Source organism: Bos javanicus, chromosome 7, assembly GCF_032452875.1.
Source record: "Bos javanicus breed banteng chromosome 7, ARS-OSU_banteng_1.0, whole genome shotgun sequence".
NCBI lineage: Eukaryota > Metazoa > Chordata > Mammalia > Artiodactyla > Bovidae > Bos > Bos javanicus.
Window position 1 is genome coordinate 28,729,873 of NC_083874.1, and position 21,205 is coordinate 28,751,077.

General features: G+C 44.1%; 1 protein-coding gene across 3 annotated transcripts in view; it reads left to right on the plus strand.

Moving 5' to 3' along the window:
* Nucleotides 1-21,205, plus strand: part of ZNF608 (zinc finger protein 608) — a 109,106-nt gene that overhangs the window by 83,492 nt on the left and 4,409 nt on the right. For all 3 annotated transcript variants that reach the window (XM_061422930.1, XM_061422931.1, XM_061422929.1), the window contains 4 exons: nucleotides 14,177-14,264; nucleotides 14,771-17,213; nucleotides 18,853-19,270; nucleotides 19,842-20,014. In XM_061422930.1, coding sequence (XP_061278914.1) covers nucleotides 14,177-14,264; nucleotides 14,771-17,213; nucleotides 18,853-19,270; nucleotides 19,842-20,014 — 3,122 coding nt within the window. The remainder of the gene's footprint in view (nucleotides 1-14,176; nucleotides 14,265-14,770; nucleotides 17,214-18,852; nucleotides 19,271-19,841; nucleotides 20,015-21,205) is intronic.

Sequence of the window (21,205 nt, forward strand, 5' to 3'; positions counted from 1 at the left end):
ATAATATGTTTCCACCTCATTTCTCCATCAAGCATTTTCCTGCCCTGTGTACTAATCCCCACAGATACTTGATGTGGGGGAAAAAAAATTAATGTTCCGTATGGCAGCTCCCAAGTGTTAGCATTGTCCCACCAAACATTCTATGTTTGTGTCGGTTATTAGAGATTCAGGATATGAGGTGGATACAAATCAGATTTTGGTGGAGACGGGGAGGGAGGGAGAGACACAGAGAGAGAGTGTGTGTTTTCATTCAGGAGAATTACAAGGAAACGTGGAAAGATGTTGAAATGTTGAGTCAGGTCTTCTTTCCGTGGAAGGAGGTGTATAAAACACACCCTGATGATGAGCAGCAATTAACAGTGCATTACTTTCTGGAAAAGACTTCAAACTGGCTGCCCTGCAGGTCAGAGTCAATAAAGACTGAGTTACTAACAATAGCCTTTCTCTCTTGCTGAAGCCTTGGACTTAACCCTAACTTCATCAGACCGGAGTAGGGGAGAATAATGTGAACAATGGGAGTCTTGGAGGTTGACTTGGGCTTAATGCTCGGAGGCCGTAAAGGCTGTCAGAGCATTTGATGGATTGGCTCTCACGCCTTAGTCCCCAGGGCAAAGCAGGAACGTTCCTACCTCTTCTGAGAGGCTTGATGTGCCACCTGGGGTCAGAACTTATCAGCCTGCAGGGCTAATGTTTCAGATGAGGCCAAAGTGCAGTCAATAATTTATACGGAAATTTGTGCTCGTAGTCACAAGGAAAGCACGTTTTGACACAAATTCTTATTGGTCCTAAAAAGAAGTCCAGGTCAACGTCAAATCTTCCTGCTGACCCCACTGCTGTGTGTATGAATAACACTCAACGGCAAACTTAACTAAAGAATTCAAATCTTCATGGGATATTTCTTTAGCGTTTATCATGTGAGGCTAAATTTCAGAATCTATAAGTGAATTGGGGAAGGAAACACTGGCAATTTGGAATTTATTAAAAAGCAAAAGAAAACCACCTCTAGGATATAATCATAGGACTTTGGAAACCAGCACAGTGTCCATGGGAGTGTTGGTTTACAGACTGTAAAACTGAGGTCTGTGGTACTGACTGCATGGAGAGAAAATGTTAGGGAATATCAAGGGCTAGAAGGGATACAGGAATTAGGTTACAGTTAGATAGATGCCTTGAATCTTTCATCAGGTTTGCAGAAGATACGTCACCCAAAGTTAGCTGAGATGGCTGCGTGTGACTGTGTACGCGTGAGTGTGTGTACAGAGCATCTGCGTCCACATAAACACATGTATTTAAACACACGATACATAGAAGCGTACAGCCAAGCAGTGACACCAGCGAGGCTGGTCAATCAATAACCAGCTAAGTTTTGTTCTGCTCCAGCAAAACGATGACTTGCTCCAGTAAGTGCTAACAAAGGCACTTTTCCCATGCTCAGCTCTCAGAGAGCACTATTAGTCACGCTTCATTAGGCTTGTTTACAGAAAAGAGCTGGTCTCTAAGCACGTTATTGAAATACTTGTAACTCTGTGGGGCTGTTTTCTTCCCTGAGAGATAAGAACTTTGGAATCTGAGGTGGGGGAGGGTGGGAAGACAGCCTCTGACCATTATCATGAAAACTGGTCTTTTCAGCTGGGGTCGGAAAGATGAGTTTGCATTTAACCTCTCTGCATCCCCAAGAGCCTTGCTGCTGGGCCTGGTTTCTGTTGTCAGGTGGTGGGGACCTTGGGTTTTTAATTTTGATAATTTAGACAGATGTCAGGGGTTCAGTTCACTGTTCTTGAAAACTTGATATGAGGTTTCCTTACCCCCAGTCCAGAGATGAGGCTTCAGTGATTTAGATTGCATTTCGTAGTGGCGTTATTGCTGGGTGGTGAAATGAGGAAATGTTTGCTTTAAATAATGGATATGGTAGGAAGGATGACTTTATATTGGTTGAAACTGGTGGTAGGTCTAGAAATAACAAAACTCCTTTTTTTGAAAAAAATGAAGTGTAGTTGATTTACAATGCTGTGTTAATTTCTGCTACACAGCAAAGTGATTGGTTTACGTATATATGCGTTCTTTTTTTTTTTAAATATTCTTTTCCATTATGATATATCATAGGACATTGAGTATAGTTCTCTGTGCCATACAGCAGGGCCTTGTTGTTGATCAAAAATAATACAAGTCTTTAATATTGGAATTTGCAGCCCCTAAGATTCTGAGAGACAGATACAACACATGTACAATAAGCCTGGTCACCAGGAATACAGGATAAGTAGAGCAGGTGCCCGTGTCTGACAGTGCTTCTCTGGACGAGACACAGGAGGCCTTGCTTGATGCTGGCTTTATTTCTGAGGAGATTCTTAGTATGGTCACATCTCCCTCCACCTGGATTCCAGGAGAGTCCAGAGGTGACAAAGCCCGAGTTCATTTGCTGTCTGACTGTTTTGTGTCAGTGCGCATGTTAATTGCTTTCCATAACTTACACGTTCTTTGATACTCATCCCTACTCTGTAGATGGGGAAATGGAGGCCCTGAGAGGTATAGTTCAAGGCGAAGCAGCTTTGAGCCCGGCGAGTCTGTCTCCAGAGCCGTCTCTTCAGAAGTTCAGGCTATGTTATTAGATCCCCAGTGACTCTTACCCTTTCTTTTTCCCTTGTCCAGTCCTTCCTTGCAGTAAAACTGACTGCAATCTGAGCTTGATTAGACTTGATTCCTTCAGTTTCTTTCTTTTTTCAAAAATTACATTCTGAACCGGAGCCGTAATTATGTGGCTTTACTTAGCAGAGGGTGTGAATTACCTGCAACGCTGCCTGCCGGGCATGGCCAGGTCCAGGTGAGAACAGGGAGGGTCACTGGTGACAGAATCCTCACTCACCCATTGCCTTTCATTGTTAGGGTGTGGATTTTGCCTTCTCTGACATCTGCATCCCTTGTTTCCTTTTTATTTGTGCAAAGATGATGCATTTTAGGTAATACACAAAATATACCCCTTTGTGTGCCATATACATTAATCAGGGCCTTCCTATTTGCTTACAACACACAGAGCCTTCCCGTTTACTTAAACACACACACACACACACAGTTGAGAAAGGCAGTTCCCTGTTTTTCAGCTGCTGTTGTAAATTGCTATTTTAAATTTCAGCAAGTGGAATAATAGCAGAGTGATCATTTCCAGTAAATGCTGTTGGCCTTTGTAAAGAATGGCTTGTTCAGAGGTTTTATGATTTACGGGGACACAGCTGGTGGCCAGCAGAGCTGTAGGAATGTGTGCTCTCCTGGGCCCAGTAGAACTGCAGATGAAAAGGGCCCAGAGCTGGCACAAAAGCAAATAAGCGCTCTGGCTTTAAATAAAGCATCATAATTTATATGAAGCCTGGCTCTTCAGTCCCAGGGAGATGCGTGCATCAGTAGCAGCTTTTTGATGTGAGGTAATTGTCAATTGGTTCCCACCGTCTCCTTGTATCTCAAGGACTGGGGATGGTAAGAAAGTATTTTAAAACGCAGTCCCCAAATCTGCAGTTGTGTTATACAGATTCTGCCGAGCAGTCCACTAGCATTTAAATCTGCTCATCACCCACCGAGATTGATCTGCAAGAAGTAGACAGATGATGAAAGGTTTCTGAGAACTGATGCCTCCATAACCCTTTCCTGAGCCAGCCTACCTCCTTCCCCAAATATGTGAGCGTTTTCTGTCTTAGATTTTATTTCCTTTGCATCTTTCTGTTTCATTCATCTCAATGATTACTTTGCCTCCCCTCTTGCTCCTCCTTCTCCTGCTCCTGCCTCAGGGGAGCACTGGGTAAGAGACAGACGGGAGGCATTGGGTAAGAGACAGACGGCAGCCTGCATCAGGAGCCAGGGGACCGGGCTGGTGTCTGTTGAATTCCTGGCTTCCTGCGCTTTTCTTCCCCTTTAGCCCCAGAGACCCCTCTTTTAGGGGCAGTGGTGTTGAGGGGAATGTCCTGCCTTCAGGATAGTCTGTCTTTGGTCTGGTTTTGCTGGTCTGTTTCCCTGCTTTTCAAGTTGCAGAAACAGCATTGTGGAGATCCTGGCTGTAGAAGTTGTTAGCTGAAAAGATCCTGTAATTAATATTAAGTACAGGAAACGACTGGGCCTGATGATTTGAAAGGCCTGCATTCTTTCAGTTGCTTATCTTCAGTGGCCCGAGAGGCTGCAAGTGGGAGTGTGTAGAGGCTATTTCCTTCTCCTCCTGGGGGGATGCTGGCCGTGTGCTGTCTGCCCAGGGCCCCTCCTGCATTGCTGTCTCCAAAAATAACCCTCTTAAAGGAATGATGTGTTAAGAGGTAATAAAATAACAACCATATCCTTATCATGGCTCATTGAAGGCCTCCTTCAGTAAATACTTACCAAATACCTTCCTCAAACTTTGAAACGCTTTTATTTAAAGGAAGAAAAGAAATTATTTCCCAACAAGCTAATAATTGAGGCTTGTGAGCCTGGATTGGGGGAGGGGAGGCGATTCTGTTACTGTTGGCATTGAACCCTCGTCTTCCCAGGGAGAAAGAGAGGCAAGAGCGGAGGCCTGGGGAGAGGTGAGACATCATTCTCCTATTCTAATGAGGAAATAGTGCCTCAGAAAAGGAGAGGGTGCAGAGAAACCTGCTGGCACTTGAAGTCATTCATTTAAGTGCATCTTGATTTCACATAAACCAGTGCCTGCCTGCCAAGGAGCAGAAGTCCAAGTTAAGAACTTTGCCCCAGAAACTCAGAGTGGTGCTATTGCTTACTTCCATGTTATCAAGCCTCAAGGGATACCTTACTGAAACATTCCATCAAAGACGAGAAATGAAACCTCTTTGTACAAATGTGTACATGTGTGCGTATGTGTGTACATATACTCCGCACGTGTACCTGTTCAGTTAATGCATTTAAATTGCCCTAAATGTCTGTCTCAGAGACTGTTTTTTCTGTTCCGTCTCTTTTTTCTCCCTTCTGCCTCTCCCGCTCCTTCATCTTTTATCTCTTACCTGTTGTGTTTTGGCTGAGCCTTAATGGATCACAGTCTGAAAAGCGTCTTCTTGGGACATGAAGGGTGATTTTTGATGCAGCCTACATAAGTGTTTGTGACTTGCTGCCCTTGTTGAAGCAAGCTAAGGGGCCTCTCCTGTCTGCACCCCACAGTCCCAACTGTGGCATCATCACCTGTCCGGCTGTCTGTCCCCAAGCTGGGACTTGGCACAGAAACTAGTAGCGAAACTGCCTAAGGAGCACCGGCTATATATTGTGGTGTTAATGGCTGCTGTATCTGATCTAAGTGTGTTTGTGTGTGTGTGTATATGTGTGTATATACATATTTAAAACCAGCCTCAAGCCATTAAGCACAGTGTTGCTTTAGGATGTATGTGTCTGCCTAACTTAAAAGCAATTTTTTTTGTAGTTATTACTGATCATATTTAAAATGACACCTATAAACTATGAAACTTGCTAAAACATAAGCACTGATTATTAAAAGAAGTAAAGCACCTCTTATGTAAATATTATTTGGGCTCTAATGATCTACTGATCTAAAGTGTTTTGATTTTTTTTTTTTTAATTACATTTTGGGCTCTCAAAATTTTCATGAGTGCTGAAACTTGCGTAATTCTTGGTAGTGAAAATACCGTCATCATCCGTAGGCAGTGCAAGCTTCCATGCAAATATGTGGGGTGGTATTTCTGTGTTCCCCAGGGGTGCCTGACACAAGCCTTATTCCTGCTCCCTCTTTGTACCCACAAGACTTATTCACAGGCCATTGTGTTTTCTAGAAGTGGAGAAGGATAATGTTTCTAGGGAAGCGAGAAAAGAAAAGCAGTGAGAGCTTCTTTGCGCTGACCAGTCAACTGGATATCGACCACCTGTCTTCACGGGAAAGAAATAGATGGCAGTGAATAAGCGAGAGTCTAGTTTTCCAAGAAGCTCAATGATTTTCCCAAATCAATACAGCTCATCAGGCCTCAGAACAAAGGCTGCAGGGGAGGCGACAGTGATGGAAGTGGCTCTGTGTTCTTTTGTGTATTAAACCATAAGACCCATGGGGAAACAAGGTTTCTTTAGCCAGTGGTTTTTTTGTTGTTGTTCCTTCTTTTTAGAGCTTATTCTATGTATTTTGGGTGGCGAGGGTGGGGAATCCTTTCAGGTTTTTTTTTTTTTTTTTTTAAGATTTCCATAGATTGTATCCTGATGATAAAATGGACTTTTTAAAGAGATAAGCTAGTCAAGTAAGAAAGATACCGTCTTTAAAAATGTAGATTAGAAACAGCATTTTGCAATTGCTTCTTGGTATTGGTTTAGCATATTTATTTGGATTAAGGTCTTAGATTTTTTTCTTATTATTTATGGACGGGCTTTAGATGAACCAAAAAGAACTGTCTCAGTGTTCAGATTAACCTGTGGCAAATAAAGAATCATAAGTCTCCTCCCATAAATGAACCTTGTTCTTAATGTCCTGAAAATAACACCAAACCCTGCGAGGAATGCTGAACTGTCATCGGAGAGGTTATAATTAACATAGATAGAGTGGTGGCAACATTTTCCAGCCCTCGACAGAGAACATTTATCCAAACCAGCAATCTTTAGCCCTTCAGTCCTTTAATCTTTAAGCTCACTGTGCTTTCATAAAGCTGGACGTGAACACCAGAGCAGTGTGTCTCTGGGGTTTATGATGGGGGTGGCAGCACACGAGGGTATAAAGTGTTTCATTGCACTTCCCCTTGTTAGTGCTGCCCTATCTCCCAACTCCATTGCCTCCACTATTTGTTCAGATAAAGCCCAGTGTTCAGGGTGACTAATCGCAGCACTGTGTTCCAGATGGTTTGATTACAGGATGTGGTTAAAGTGGCTCTTCAAACATTCAGCCCAGCAGTAGAGCTCTTTAAAAAAAAAAAAAAAAAAAGGAATTTTCTGGCCACGTGACTCTTACTTTTCTGGTCCTGATGCTCTCTGTATCCTTAGCAGAGGTAATAGCAAATAGTCCCTCTTCTCTTTGTTAGGTGCCTCATTGGCAATCCGATTGTGAATTAAAATCCCCCCCAAAGTCTGCTTTCCTGTGTAGCTCAGTTGGTAAAGCATCTGCCTGCAGTGCGGGAGACCTGGGTTCAATTCCTGGGGTCGGGAAGTTCCCTTGAAAAAAGGAAATGGCAACCCACTCCAGGCAGTAGTCTTTTTGCCCGGAGAATCCCATGAACAGAGGAGCCTGGCAGGCTACAGTCGGACGCGACTTAGTGCTATCTTTCTTTCTTTCCAAGAATGATAAACTCCACTTTGATCTTTGAAGAAGACCTATCTATAAGGCTGGAAGCTCTGAAGCCGGAAAAATGAATAAGTGTACTAGACAAGACTTGGCTTTTTAAATAGTACCCGTGTTGGATACAATAAAACCAGCACAACAAAATACGAGAGGGAGGGCATTCAGTACAGAGGAGAGGTGATAAATGTTACCTTGTACAGTAGTCACGCTGTCTAAAAAGAGTTATGTGATATCCTGAATATATGAACTTTATTCTGTACTTAGGAAACAGCATATTGTGACATATTTATTATCACTCATGTTTTCTCCTAGGGGAGAAAAAAACATATATATGCACACACACACATATACATACACACACACAGAAGCAAAGAAATGTATAAACTTAAAAAGATGGTGCCATAAACGGGTTCCATTTTGGTATTATTGCAGTGACGTTTCCGTTTCCTGCACAAACACACACCCTGGTCGTCCAGATGTGGCAGTCTGAATAAGAGGGCCAAGAAACGATGTCAGAGACCAAATTTGGCATTTGCACTGCTTGGCAAAGACTTCTGTCCCAGGGATGAGGCACTTTAAAGACTCTGCAAGAGTCTTTAAATTGTAATATAAACAGAGTTTGGCTGATCCACTGGGAAATCAGGCATTTGCCCAGTTCTTGAGGAAACATCTTCACAAATCACCAGAAACAGTAATTCATAAACCGTATTTATAACATCTTCAGAGCAAAATCTCTCCACAGAGCATTCCCATCATCTTTAAACTAGTGGAAGACGATGCTTATTGAAAAAGTATGTAATCCTGAAAAGAACACACTGGATAGTGTCCTTGCCTGGAGAATCCCAGGGACGGGGGAGCCTGGAGGGCTGCCGTCTATGGGGTCGCACAGAGTCGGACACGACTGAAGCGACTCAGCAGCAGCAGCATTCAGATCTAGATTTTCTTCAGTCATCGTGTAGTAGTCTCTGGGAGTTGCATGAACTCCCTCCACGTGCTGGGCACTGTGCCCATGGGTACGGTAGGTGCAGGACACTGCTCCTGTTTTCAAGGAATGGAGTCTGGTTGGAAGAGACAGGCCTCTTGTGTATATGAGTGGAGTAAGTTGTTAAAGGGACCATGTAGTTTAAGTTAAAACAGTCTCAGCAGTATTCAAACAGTAAGAGTTTATTTGCTGCTCATCCAGCGTGGACTGAATTCAGTGTTCCTATTAGATGGGGGCTCTCTTTGTCTTAGGCTCCTGGCTAAAGCAGACTCTACCATCCTCTTGTGACTTTCAGAGTCACCGTGGTCTCTGTCCCAGCCAGCCAGGAAGGTGAAGAAATCAGAGGAATGTGCGTGGGAGATTCTTCTGGGCTAATCCTGGCAGTGGCACCTATCAGTTCATTTGCCTTTTACAGAACTGAGGGACAGGGCCCTATCTAACCCACAGGGAGGCTGAAAAAGCTGCTAGCTGTGGACACAGAGGGAAAGCATGGATTCTGGGGGCCTCCACTGGGGAGAGCGTTTGGATGGAATGCAGTGGGGACCCAGGAGGAAGTAGCCATTTTTTAATGATGTACAAGGTCTTTGTGTCTGGAGAAAATTCATGAAAGAGTGAACGTTAGACTTGGTCTCTGTGTGTTAAGTCACATCAGTAGTGTCTGACTCTTTGCGACCCTGTGAACTGTAGCCAGGCTCCTCTGTCCATGGGATTCTCCTAGAGTGGATTGCCATGCCCTTTTCCAGGGGATCTTCTCAACGTAAGAATCGAACCTGTGTCTCTTATGTCTCTTGCATTGGCAAGTGGGTTCCTTACCACTAGCCCTACCTGGGAAGCCCAGTCTCTGGTTCTAATTTATTAGAAGCCTTAACTTGCTTTGGGAATTTGGGTGAGTCCATCGAAAGTTTTATTTTTTACGCCCACCTCCCCCCCCAGGGCAGTTAAAAATGTGGTATCAAGAATGATTGAAGAAACTCGTTTATGCTGGAGGGAAAAAAAGAGGACAACACGAGGTGAAGGGAGTGTTGACATGGTCATTGTCCTTGTGTGGGTGAAAGGCTGTCAAGGGGACTGTCTCTAGGGTATCAGAAGGCACAGCCAGAACTTAGGTGTTCAAAGACAGATTTTAGTTCAGAATCAGGAGCGTCTTTCTAACAAGATGACTAAAAAATAATGGAACAGTCCTAGATACCAGTGAGAGCTTCTCCAACCCCTATCCCCTGCCCCTTTAGAGTTGAAGCATGAGGGAAAAGGGACCCACAAATATGAGGCCTTGTTCCACCCATTGACCTTTCACCCTTCAGTACCTTGTGACCTATAGGTTTCTACTCTTATCAACTTCCCTTTCCATATCACTAGCTCAGATGCCCAAAGCAAGTCTTGTTTAGTTATCTCTGCTTCGGTTACCTAGAGCAGTCAGATGAGGCCAGGGTTAGGATTACTGGTCTAGGAGCCTGGTTGCCTAAGACTTCTCTCTGAACAGGAACTTTAGGCAGGGCAGTTACTGTGAAAGTCTCATGCTGGGTCTAGTTGAATAAGATGGGTTAAGGGACTTACTTTCTAGTATGGGTAATATGCTAACTATACTTCCACTTCTGGAATAGCAGGTATGCTTATGTTCTGTTTGCAGACTTTTAGAAGTGTAAAGTCTGGATGGAGTTACAGGCAATCTATAGCTGATTCCATAGCACTAAATAGATTCCTGCTGCTGCTGCTGCTGCTAAGTCGCTTCAGTCGTGTCCGACTCTGTGCGACCCCGTAGACGGCAGCCCACCAGCCTCCCCCATCCCTGGGATTCTCCAGGCAAGAACACTGGAGTGGGTTGCCATTGCCTTCTCCAATGCATGAAAGTGAAAAGTGAAAGTGAAGTTGCTCAGTGGTGTCCAACTCCTAGCGATCCATGGACTGCAGCCTACCAGGCTCCTCCATCCATGGGATTTTCCAGGCAAGAGTACTGGAGTGGGGTGCCATTGCCTTCTCCGAAATATATTCCTAGTGTTGTATATACCCTGTAGATGTACAATAAATGCTTAATGGGCCTGACCATCTCTCTGGGATCACTTAACTGCTAAGTGTTGACAAGAGGAGATAATAGAACGCCATGAATGTCGAATCCTTATGGGACCTCAGGGCTCTTTTGGCTTGTAGAGATAGGGAAGGGGCTCATGTTATAGAATGCAGATCACCTTCTTATTAAAGTGTCTTGTAGTGGTAATGCTTTGTGGGGGCGGCAGCTTAGATTGTGCATTAGGATCTAAGACATACCCTTAATACAAGGAAGAAAACTCTATGTGGGAAGCACACCCAAACCACCAATTGCTCTTTTCAGCTTTATTTTTTCTTCACTGGTAGTAATCTTAAGATATTTTTCAAATATAAAGTATTACAGGGCAGGCATTATTAGCATTTTGAGGAAAATCCATGCCCAGTCTGTGGGTGGGAAAAGTGAAAGTGTTAGCTGCTCAGTTGTGTCCAACTCTTTGGGACTCCGTGGACTATAGCCCAACCAGGTTCCTCTGTCTATGGGATTCTCCAGGCAAGAATACTGGAGTTGTAGCCATTCCCTTCTCCAGGGGATCTTCCCAACCCAGGGATTGAACCCAGGTCTCCTGCATTGCAGGCAGATTGTTTACATCTGAGCCACCAAAGAAGCCCTATGTGGGTAGGAAGGGAAGATGATCAATCTAGTGGGATACTTGAGATGATAAAGATGGAAAGGACTTGTACAGTGTCCCCAGCACCTGACAAATTGGCAAGATGTTTGAAAGAATAAATGTGCAGTAAAATTAATTCTTTTGGAATAAATGTACATTTATTTTTAGTTTATGTGAGAAAAATAACCATACCCAGATTTCTAAAATTTGAACTTTTAAAAGGATTCATTTTCACAAAAGTATAGTCTGTTTTGTATCACCACGGGTTAGAAAGTGTTCAAGATGTGGTGACTTCAAAAAGATAAGTCCTTTATATGCTTTTTTAGAGCTCAACACTACCTTTGTACTTGGCCGCTCACAATAGGATGTTGTCTGAACATAGACTTCCTGACAAAGAAACAGTACGCTTTGTAGTTTATATGAGAAGCGTTCCTTAAGCCCTCATTCCCATGCAGAGCAGATTGGGCTGCATAAACATGTGCATGCCTGTATTCCGCACATGAATTCTAGGCTGACATAAATATTCCATGACATTGTGAAGTGGATTGTGCATATAAGGGAAAAGTAGACCAAACACACGTATTTAATTAGAGAAACTATTCAGATCTTCCTGGGATTAGAGCATTTATTTGAGCATCTTTTAAAATATGGAGGGATTCTAGGAAAATTAGCCTAACTTATTGAGGCCCTTTTAGGTTGAAAATGGACATTTTAAAAAAAATTTTATTCCCACCAAGTGCTAATAATGGTGATTGTTACTTGTACTTAGATAAGTGTGGCGTCTAGAAATAGTATCAGGCGATGGGAATAGTTTTGCAGTGTGGAAGTTGTTTCGCCTCTGATAGCTTCACCCGATAACCCCACATACTCAGTGATTAACTGCTGCATATTGGGGTCCCGTCCTCTCCGGCTCCCAGGTTTCCCTTTGTCCTGTTCCAAGACCAGGAATTCGATGCTGAGGGTGGTGTGCAGGCTGGTGTGCTTCGTGGAGCATCTCTGCGTGGGTCGTGGTGGGAAACTCAGCGCGGTCACGTGGACAGTAGCCTTTCATCACACGGACCAGCCCGCATTGATTTATGGAGCTGGGCAGCCCGCTGTCCCCAAGAGAACCCCGGCTTGGGGAGCGTGCCCCGGCCTCGTGGACGGTCCACCGCTGCGGCAGCCGGGCCGCCTCCTCTTCCCCTGGCGATACTTCTTTATCCCCAGCCTTTGCTCCGGGCGGCCGCCCTTGGCTCAGCCAATCAGACGCTGGCGTTCCCAGCAGGCACCGGCCAATCCACGGCCAGCATTTGCTGGAAACGCGAAACCCTTAGGGGAAAAGCAATAACAAAAGCCTTTCACTGCAGACAAATGTTAAGTGTCTGTGCAGACTTTTCCTGTTTTTAATTTTATTACTGTAAGAATGGAGGGTTTGTTGTTTCTTTCATGTTTCCTTTCAAGCAATTTTAATTATACATTTGTGCTACATCAGGGACTCAGGAACGCAGTGATTCAGCCTATTGCATCTAAAGCTAAAATGCAGTAACCTTCTGGCAATACAGATATATTCCTGCACTGTAAATATAGCTGACATGCTAAAGAATTTTAAGCAGCTGCAAAGGTCTTTGACACCACACACAGTGCCCCAGAGAGCAGATGATGAGAAAAGCAGCTCCGTCTTCCCCTTCGCCTTGTCTCCACCCCCTCCCTTTTCCTGAAGGGTTGTGCTCATAAAGAATCCTTTCCTCCAATTGTTCTGTCTTGTGCACATTTTTACCAAATGCCTAATTACCATTGACTCTCATCTCAATAAGCATTTTTATACTCAATGACTTGAGTGTGGTTTTTTTTTTTTTTTCCTGTGAAGGAATTAGAATGGAATCAGCTATGATTTGAGGAAATGCTTACTTTCCTTCATGTAATTCCCCCGCCTCCCACCACCTCCATTGATATAGTGAGTAAATTCAGCTGTCACCTAAGTAATAGTAACACAGACCATATGGGAAACAATTTTTAAATCTCTTTTTGGGACTTTTGAAAGAAATCCTTTCTTCCCCACTACTTGAGTCCCAACTATCCAAATATTTTACCTGCTATTAAAGACATTCCCAAGGAAATGAGTCTTACCTTGAGAGGTGTCCCTTACCACAAAGGAGTTCAATATAAGTTCTCTGCAGAATTCAAATGGCAGTGAGCAAGTGTGTAAACCAGCTAGAAATAGACTTTGAGTATTGTCTCTTGGTGTTTCCAAGGAAGAAGGAAGACTGGTGGTTTATAGAAACTAAGACACACTTACTTTATTTCTTTACCCTAATAGTTTATATATGTCTCAAAAGCAAAATCTACCTCCTTTTAATGTGTGCTTTTAAAGAAATGAGTTGTTTTTTTTTTTTTAAGGCACTTGTCCTCTGGAGAAATAAAGAGGATGTTATATTTTGTTTCCCTCTGACATTTGGTATACTAAGTGCACTTAAGTTAGTAATTCACAGATGCAGTGCTAAATTAAATTGTCTGCAGAGCAGTTGGGAAAAGCAGAATGGCTTGCAGGAAACAAGTGTGTTGGTTTTGAGGGTTTGTTTTTTTTTTTTCCTTATCCTCCGTGGCAAATGCTTACTAAAGTTGATTCTAAAGATAACCCCAAGAGCAAACCTATTGTGTACATACATTTTCTTAAGAGGGCTATTTTAGGAGTCCTTAATATGAAACAAGACCAAACAGTGAAATAGATACCATACTAAGGCTAATTCTTGTCTCACAAAGCCAGAGAGGAGAGGATTAGGAAAAATAAATCATAGCTGATTGTCTCCTATCTGAACTCCAAGCTCCCTCTTGCATGCACATCATTTTTTTCCCTAAATAAAAATCACCATTATTTTATATTGTTGAATTGGAAACAAAACCGATTCCTTTCAGTCACTTTCTGTTTTAAGCACTGGTAACTGGCGCTTAGTTTTTGTTGGCTGCTTGCCAAACGAAAGCAATTATGTGTAATAATAGAAAAATTAAGAGGTGAGTGTTGCTGTTTTACAGCAGGACATGGCAAAAACCATTTCCTTCTGTCAGCAGTATCTTGATTACCCTCTCACACACAGCCTTACCCTTTTGTACCACACAAGTATGCTCATGAACACACGCGCACACACACACACACACAATTTCCTGTGGGTTTTTGCTTGAGGTCACTGAAACCAGAAAGAGGAAGAATGCAAACCACAGCTTTTGAAAGCAAATGAGAATAGAGCTCTGCTGGTAAAAAGAATAGTAATAATAAATGAACTGGAAATAGGGTAATTTGTGCTAACCTTGGTCCTTCTTCACTCCCCACTCCTGCAGGTGTCCTAGTGGTCAATGTCACGTGGAGGAACAAGACTTACGTAGGGACCTTACTGGACTGCACCAAGCACGACTGGGCCCCTCCCAGGTAGGCACAGGGCCTTTGATTTCAGCCTCTGTCTTTCTCTCCTCCTCCCTCGTCTTCCCCTCTCCTTCTCTTTGCAAGGAAACTACAGAGAGAGACTAATAATACTTGAAAGGCAGGTTGTAATTGAAACCAAGCAAAAGAGCAATGAGCAATTCAGGGTTGAACACAATAAAATGCAGATGCCACATTGCTTGTTTTTAGGGTGATCGCTACTTCCTGCCCCTCCTCTATCTCCTTTGTTTTCTTTTTGTCAACACGGGAATTTGAACTGCGTTGGAAGCTTAGCTAGCTGAGCTGGTTTTCCGAGGAAGAACATAAGCCATTGGTAGCCTGATCTGTCCTAGGTATTGAAATTGTCAGTGGAAGAATTGGGTGTCTTTTCCTCATCTGGGCCCAGCCGTCAAGCTGCTGGGGTGTTGACTGCTCTTTACCACATTGCATGCCTCATGATTTCACCTGGCTCCTTTGGAAGTGCCCATTTTGACGGCTGTTACTTGCTTCCCTAGGTTCTGCGAGTCACCAACCAGCGACCTGGAGATGAGAGGGGGCCGAGGCCGAGGGAAAAGGGCGAGGTCTACCGCAGCTGCCCCGGGCTCGGAGGCCAGCTTCACAGAGTCCAGAGGGCTGCAGAACAAGAACAGAGGCGGGGCCAATGGGAAGGGGAGGCGGGGCAGCCTCAACGCCAGCGGGCGGAGGACACCCCCGAATTGTGCTGCTGAGGACATCAAAGCCAGCCCCTCCTCCACCAACAAAAGGAAAAACAAGCCTCCGATGGAGCTAGACCTGAACTCCAGCTCCGAGGACAGTAAGCCCGGGAAGCGTGTCCGCACAAATTCCAGAAGCACTCCCACCACCCCTCAAGGGAAACCAGAGACGACTTTTTTGGACCAGGGCTGTTCTTCTCCCGTGTTGATTGATTGTCCCCACCCAAACTGCAACAAAAAGTACAAGCACATCAACGGCCTCAGGTACCACCAGGCTCATGCCCACTTAGACCCAGAGAACAAGCTGGAGTTCGAACCAGATAGTGAGGACAAGATCTCAGACTGCGAGGAGGCCTTGAGCAATGTGGCGCTGGAATGCAGCGAGCCAAGCACAAGTGTATCAACTTACGAGCAGGTGAAGGCGCCAGTGTCCCCTGGCTCAGGGAACCCCCCCGGCACCCCCAAGGGAAAGAGAGAGCTCCTGAGCAATGGCCCGGGTTCTGTTATTGGAGCGAAGGCTGGGAAGAATTCTGGCAAAAAGAAGGGTCTTAACAATGACCTCAATAATCTTCCAGTCATCTCCAACATGACAGCCACCTTAGACAGCTGCTCAGCAGTGGATGGCAGTTTGACTGTGGAAATGCCCAAACTGGAAGCAGAAGGATTAATTGACAAGAAAACCTTGGGAGAGAAAGAAAAGGGCAAAAAAGCCAACAATTGCAAAATGGACAAAAACCTCTCTAAACTTAAAACTGCCCGGCCCATTGCTCCTGCCCCGGCTCCCACACCCCCGCAGCTAATCGCTATTCCCACTGCAGCCTTTCCAAGCACCACTACGGGGACCATACCCGGACTGACCACAGTTGTTCAGGCCACACCAAAGAGTCCTCCGTTAAAACCCATTCAGCCAAAGCCCACAATTATGGGGGAGCCCATCACCGTGAACCCAGCCCTCGTGTCACTCAAGGACAAAAAGAAAAAGGAGAAGCGAAAGCTGAAGGACAAAGAAGGGAAAGAGACGGGGAGCCCGAAAATGGATGCAAAGCTGGGCAAACTCGAGGATGCCAAGGGGACTGGGAAAGATTTATCCGGACATTTTTTAAAGGACCATCTCAGCAAGAATGAAGGGCTGGCAAATGGACTGTCCGAGTCTCAAGAGAGTCGGATGGCTAGTATCAAAGCCGAGGCTGATAAGGTTTACACTTTTACAGACAACGCTCCCAGCCCTTCCATCGGGAGTGCCTCAAGGATGGAGTGCAGCACTTTGGTGAATGGACAGGCGCCCATGGCCCCGCTGCACGTGCTGACCCAGAACGGGGCCGAGAGTTCTGCGGCCAAGACGAGCAGCCCCGCCTACTCAGACATCTCCGATGCTGCTGATGACGGTGGTTCTGACAGCAGGTCAGAGGGCGTGAGGTCGAAGACCAGTTCCCCATCAGATATACTCTCTAGTAAGGATGGCTCTGTGAAAGGACATTCTTCAACGACAGCACAGTCATCTCAGATGAAAGAGTCCCACTCTCCCTATTACCATGGCTACGATCCTTATTATTCTCCCAGTTACATGCACCCTGGGCAAATGGGCGCCTCTGTAGCTGGGAATGGCGGGAGCACACAGGGAATGAAGATCAAGAAGGAGTCTGAGGAAGAGGCGGATAAGAAAGACAAAGCAGAGCAGCTCGAGGCTAAGAAAGTGGACCATAACCCTGCATCCTTACAGCCTCAGCACCAGTCGGTGATCACCCAGAGACACCCGGCCCTGGCTCAGTCACTGTTTTACGGCCAGTATGCCTACGGGCTCTATATGGACCAGAAGTCTCTGATGGCCACCAGCCCTGCCTATAGACAGCAGTATGAGAAGTACTATGAGGACCAGAGGCTGGCAGAGCAGAAAATGGCCCAAACTGGGAGAGGAGACTGTGAAAGGAAAAACGAACTCCCTTTGAAAGAGCTGGGCAAGGAGGACAGTAAACAGAAAAACATGCCATCGGCCACAGTCTCAAAAGCTCCCTCTACTCCAGAGCCTAACAAAAACCATTCTAAACTAGGGCCGTCAGTGCCTAATAAAACTGAGGAGACAGGTAAATCGCAGCTTCTCTCCAGTCACCAGCAGCAGCTTCAGGCCGACAGCTTCAAAGCTAAGCAGATGGAAAACCACCAGCTTATTAAGGAGGCTGTAGAAATGAAATCTGTCATGGACTCTATGAAGCAGACAGGTGTAGACCCAACCTCGAGATTTAAACAAGTAAGATTGGGGAGCGTGGCCCCCACAGGGAGAGAGCAGCCTGAGACTTGTACATGGCTGGTCTTGATCTGGTTAGAGTTCTTCACAGGAAATCAACCAAGGGTTCCTTAGGCTGGATTTCTCTTCTCTTGAAAAGTGTTTTAAGTGATTCTCTCAGGATTTCTTGTGTACCTCTGAAATGTACATTGCTCACTATTTCCTTGTCATGTTGTGTAGGAAAAAGAATCTTGGCTATGTGCTTTGCAGATTCATGTTCCCTGCCACTGACTGACTCTGATGAAGTCCCTTATTGTCTTACTGAGTCCAGAGTGAGGGAATTCTACCCTGTGGTGGCTGAGGTCCCTCTAACTCCAAGATTCTGAGTCTGAGAACTCAAATAATTTGTTCTTTTACATTTTCAAATTTATTTTGGCATCTTCTGGGGATATTAAGACAGGGTCCTTAAATTCACATTTCCTACTTATCTTTTTGATGAAACTTGGAGTGTCTTGAGGCGTCTAGACTTCTGTTTTTTGCGCTACATGAAGGGCCTCAAAGCAGGGTTCAGTGCCTCTCGCTTGTGAGGAGTGAGGAGCTAGGGGGATGGGCCTCGGGAAGTCATCCCAGAGCCCCGCGGTCGGCCAGCTTGAGGTGAAATGTGCCGACACCTGAAAATCGGTCACCGTGAAACCACACATGTGCTAGCATTTTCTGTCACGATTCAGACATCCTGACTCAACTGTAGTCCCAGAAGTATTAATTCTGGTATTTCCCAGCACCCCAGCCCTCACTTAGAGGGGGCATATAGAGGTCCGCAGTGAACCAGAGCAACAGAATCCTTTCTTCATGCTTTTCTGCCCCTAAGCCCCCAGTGGGTTTGTAGCGTGAATGGGATGGGTTGCAGGGGAGCCACAAAGGTCATTTTAAAGGCCCTCAGTTTCTCCGCTTCTGGAGTCGAATCAGGCTGTGACACCACAGGGCTGCATTAGAACTGTGCAATTGGAGGGGCGGGGGGGGTGCATGTTATGGATGCCTTTGTTTACTATAGTAAAGCCATAATGTGTGGTGTTCCTTTTTAATTTTGTTTGGATTAATGAACCGATCTGGTTTCTATTCAGCCTTGGCTACAGTAGATGAAGAAAGTGTATTAGGAAACCAAGAGTTTCCCCCTCTAAATGATGTTAATTGATAACAATTACTTAAGCTATATTAAAACTTAAACAGTAGGTAAAACTTAATATTATCAGCTTGAGTTTTTTATATTCTTTTTACCTATGTAAGATAGTAAGGGAAAAACGAGAGTTAGATTGAGTATGTCTGAGGGTGTTATTTAATGTTAAGAATTAACATTAACACCCCAGCTCTGAATTCCAGCCAAGCTAAGTTTTGAAGCCCAGCTCCACAAACTGGGCAGCATTGTGACCCTGATATTACTTGAGCTTTAAGAGCTTTGCTTTTGTCTTCTGTAAAAGAGATTATTAATCATGCCAGCCTTAGACATCATTCCTTCGTAAAAGGAGGCAGTAAAGCTCACAGTGTAAGCGTATAAATAAATGTTACCTCAGTATTAGAAGTAATAGTAATAGTGCTTTCATGGTGATGAATGAGTTTTTCTTAAAAATGTTAATTTTATTTTAATAAGTCTTTTTTCCAAAACCAGGATCCAGATACAAGGACATGGCATCATTATGTATACCAACCCAAATACTTGGATCCACAAAAGTCAGAAGAACTTGATAGAGAAAAGAAATTAAAAGAGGATAGTCCCAGAAAAACCCCCAACAAAGAGAGTGGTGTGCCCAGCCTTCCTGTATCATTAACAAGCATCAAAGAGGAGCCCAAAGAGGCCAAACGTCCTGATTCTCAGTCCTTGGATGAGGGCAAACTGAAAAACGATGATCGGAAGACTCCCGTGAACTGGAAGGACTCTCGGGGAACCAGAGTGGCTGTCTCCTCGCCCATGAGTCAGCATCAGTCCTACATACAGTACTTGCATGCTTATCCTTACCCGCAGATGTATGACCCCAGCCACCCTGCATACCGGGCTGTTTCTCCCGTCCTAATGCACAGTTACCCTGGTACGTGTCATGGGTTCTCACTGTATTGGAGGGAAGAGGCTGTGTTCAAGTACTAGCTGTTTTAAAACTCTGGGTAAATTAGAGTCTTCAAGAGTGACATTGTGTGGCTTGTTTTTAATGCTATTTAAAGACGTCCCTAAGGTGAAATGGAATTAATGGCAGATTTGTTTTTAGATGAAATGTCGAACTAGCTGTAGTTTCCATAGGATCTGATGGTCTGCTGTAGCTATGAGACTGACAGATATTTTATTGCCTAGGAATACATTCTGAACACTTACTGTCATAATCATTACAGTTATTGTTCTTTTGTCTTAATTGCACATGTAAACAGATGAAATGGCTGTAAGCTCGTTCTCTTTTAGAACCTCTGATCATCAGGATGGGTTAACTGGGAGAAGAGAATCGGAGAACCTCGATACAGTTTAAAGACGATATAGCCCATTCTTAATGGAATATTCCCTATTTTAAGATCTCCGACTCTTATCCCAAATTCATGTAACCCAAATGGTTTGTTGTTTTTGTTTAAAGATGTCGTTCGTAACTTGATGTGGCATTTGTTGTGTGTCTGCAGGGGCCTATCTCTCTCCAGGATTTCATTATCCTGTTTATGGGAAGATGTCAGGGAGAGAAGAGGCAGAGAAAGTCAATACCAGCCCTAGCATCAACACGAAAACAGCCACTGAATCGAAAGCACTGGATTTGCTCCAGCAGCATGCCAACCAATACCGCAGCAAGTCTCCTGCTGTAAGCTTCCTTTTGTTGTCACTTAAAAGCACTGTGTTTTAAGGGGAAAGGGGACAAGCGAGAGAACAGTCTTGAAATATAAATGGCTTTGGAACCCAGCTGTGATTTAAGAATGCTGTTTTGTTTTGTGTTGTTTCCTAATAAGGAAAGAATGGCATGTTTAAAATAAGATGCTTTCACACACGAGGGGAAAAAATGTTAAAGCATGTATGGTAGTAGCAGCCTCTTCTGTTGGAAAATCTGTTACCTTGCTTACCCAGGAGGATGCTAGTCAGCCAGACATTGAAATTCATAGGAACCAACCTTCGGTGCAGAATACTTCTGATGCACTCATGTGCTGCTGAGCCGCTTGGCTAAAGAGTGTTGACTGCATCCATTATGCTTCGACATTGACTCCTCCACACATCCCTGTAACTCTGCTAAGGTGATTCAGACATATGTCTTTGTGAAAGATGGCTCTGCTTCCCCACCCCCTGCAAAGAAAGTCCCAGAGACTATTGGGAAGAGAGAAAATACAAAGGATGTGGTAGTTTGGGTCTAGAAAAAAGAAGGTTGGAAAGATTAAATATAGGCTTTGTGATGTGTATCTGCTTGTGTCCTGAAACTCAAAAGAAGCTTAAAAGAAAATGATTTATGCATCTTTTAACTGTGAGCACTCCTAGTATAAAGTTTTTTTTTCAAGTAAGAAAAAGAGCTTTAGTGAAAGGCTGATTAAGTTCAAATGAGTAAAAAATGTCTCAGAAACACAGGATCCTCAGTCAAATTATGATTTTAGAGGACTGGAACTTCTCTGAGTGTTCAAAGATGGAAAGATTTTGGAATTCTTCCAGAGGCACAGGGCAATGGTTTCATGCGCTTGATATTGATGTAATATATAATATTAGGATGTATGTTCTCAATGGAGCTCAATATAAAGATAGGTTTAAAATTGTGAGATACATTCTCCTCAGAAAATGTAGTTAAAATAGAATAGTCATCAGAAAACTTGACCTTAAAGAAGTCTCTGCAACACCTTCTTCTCCTTCATCCCTATGTGAAACTTGTTTTTAGAAAGAAATTGGGTCAATTCTAAACCTGCAATTATGAATGGGAATAGAGAAGTCCTCTTATTTCACTCATTTGAGGAAAATGTTGATATTGCTTTGGCTCAGAGCAGGACTATAGTGTTGGCTTAATTCCAGTTGAAATGCA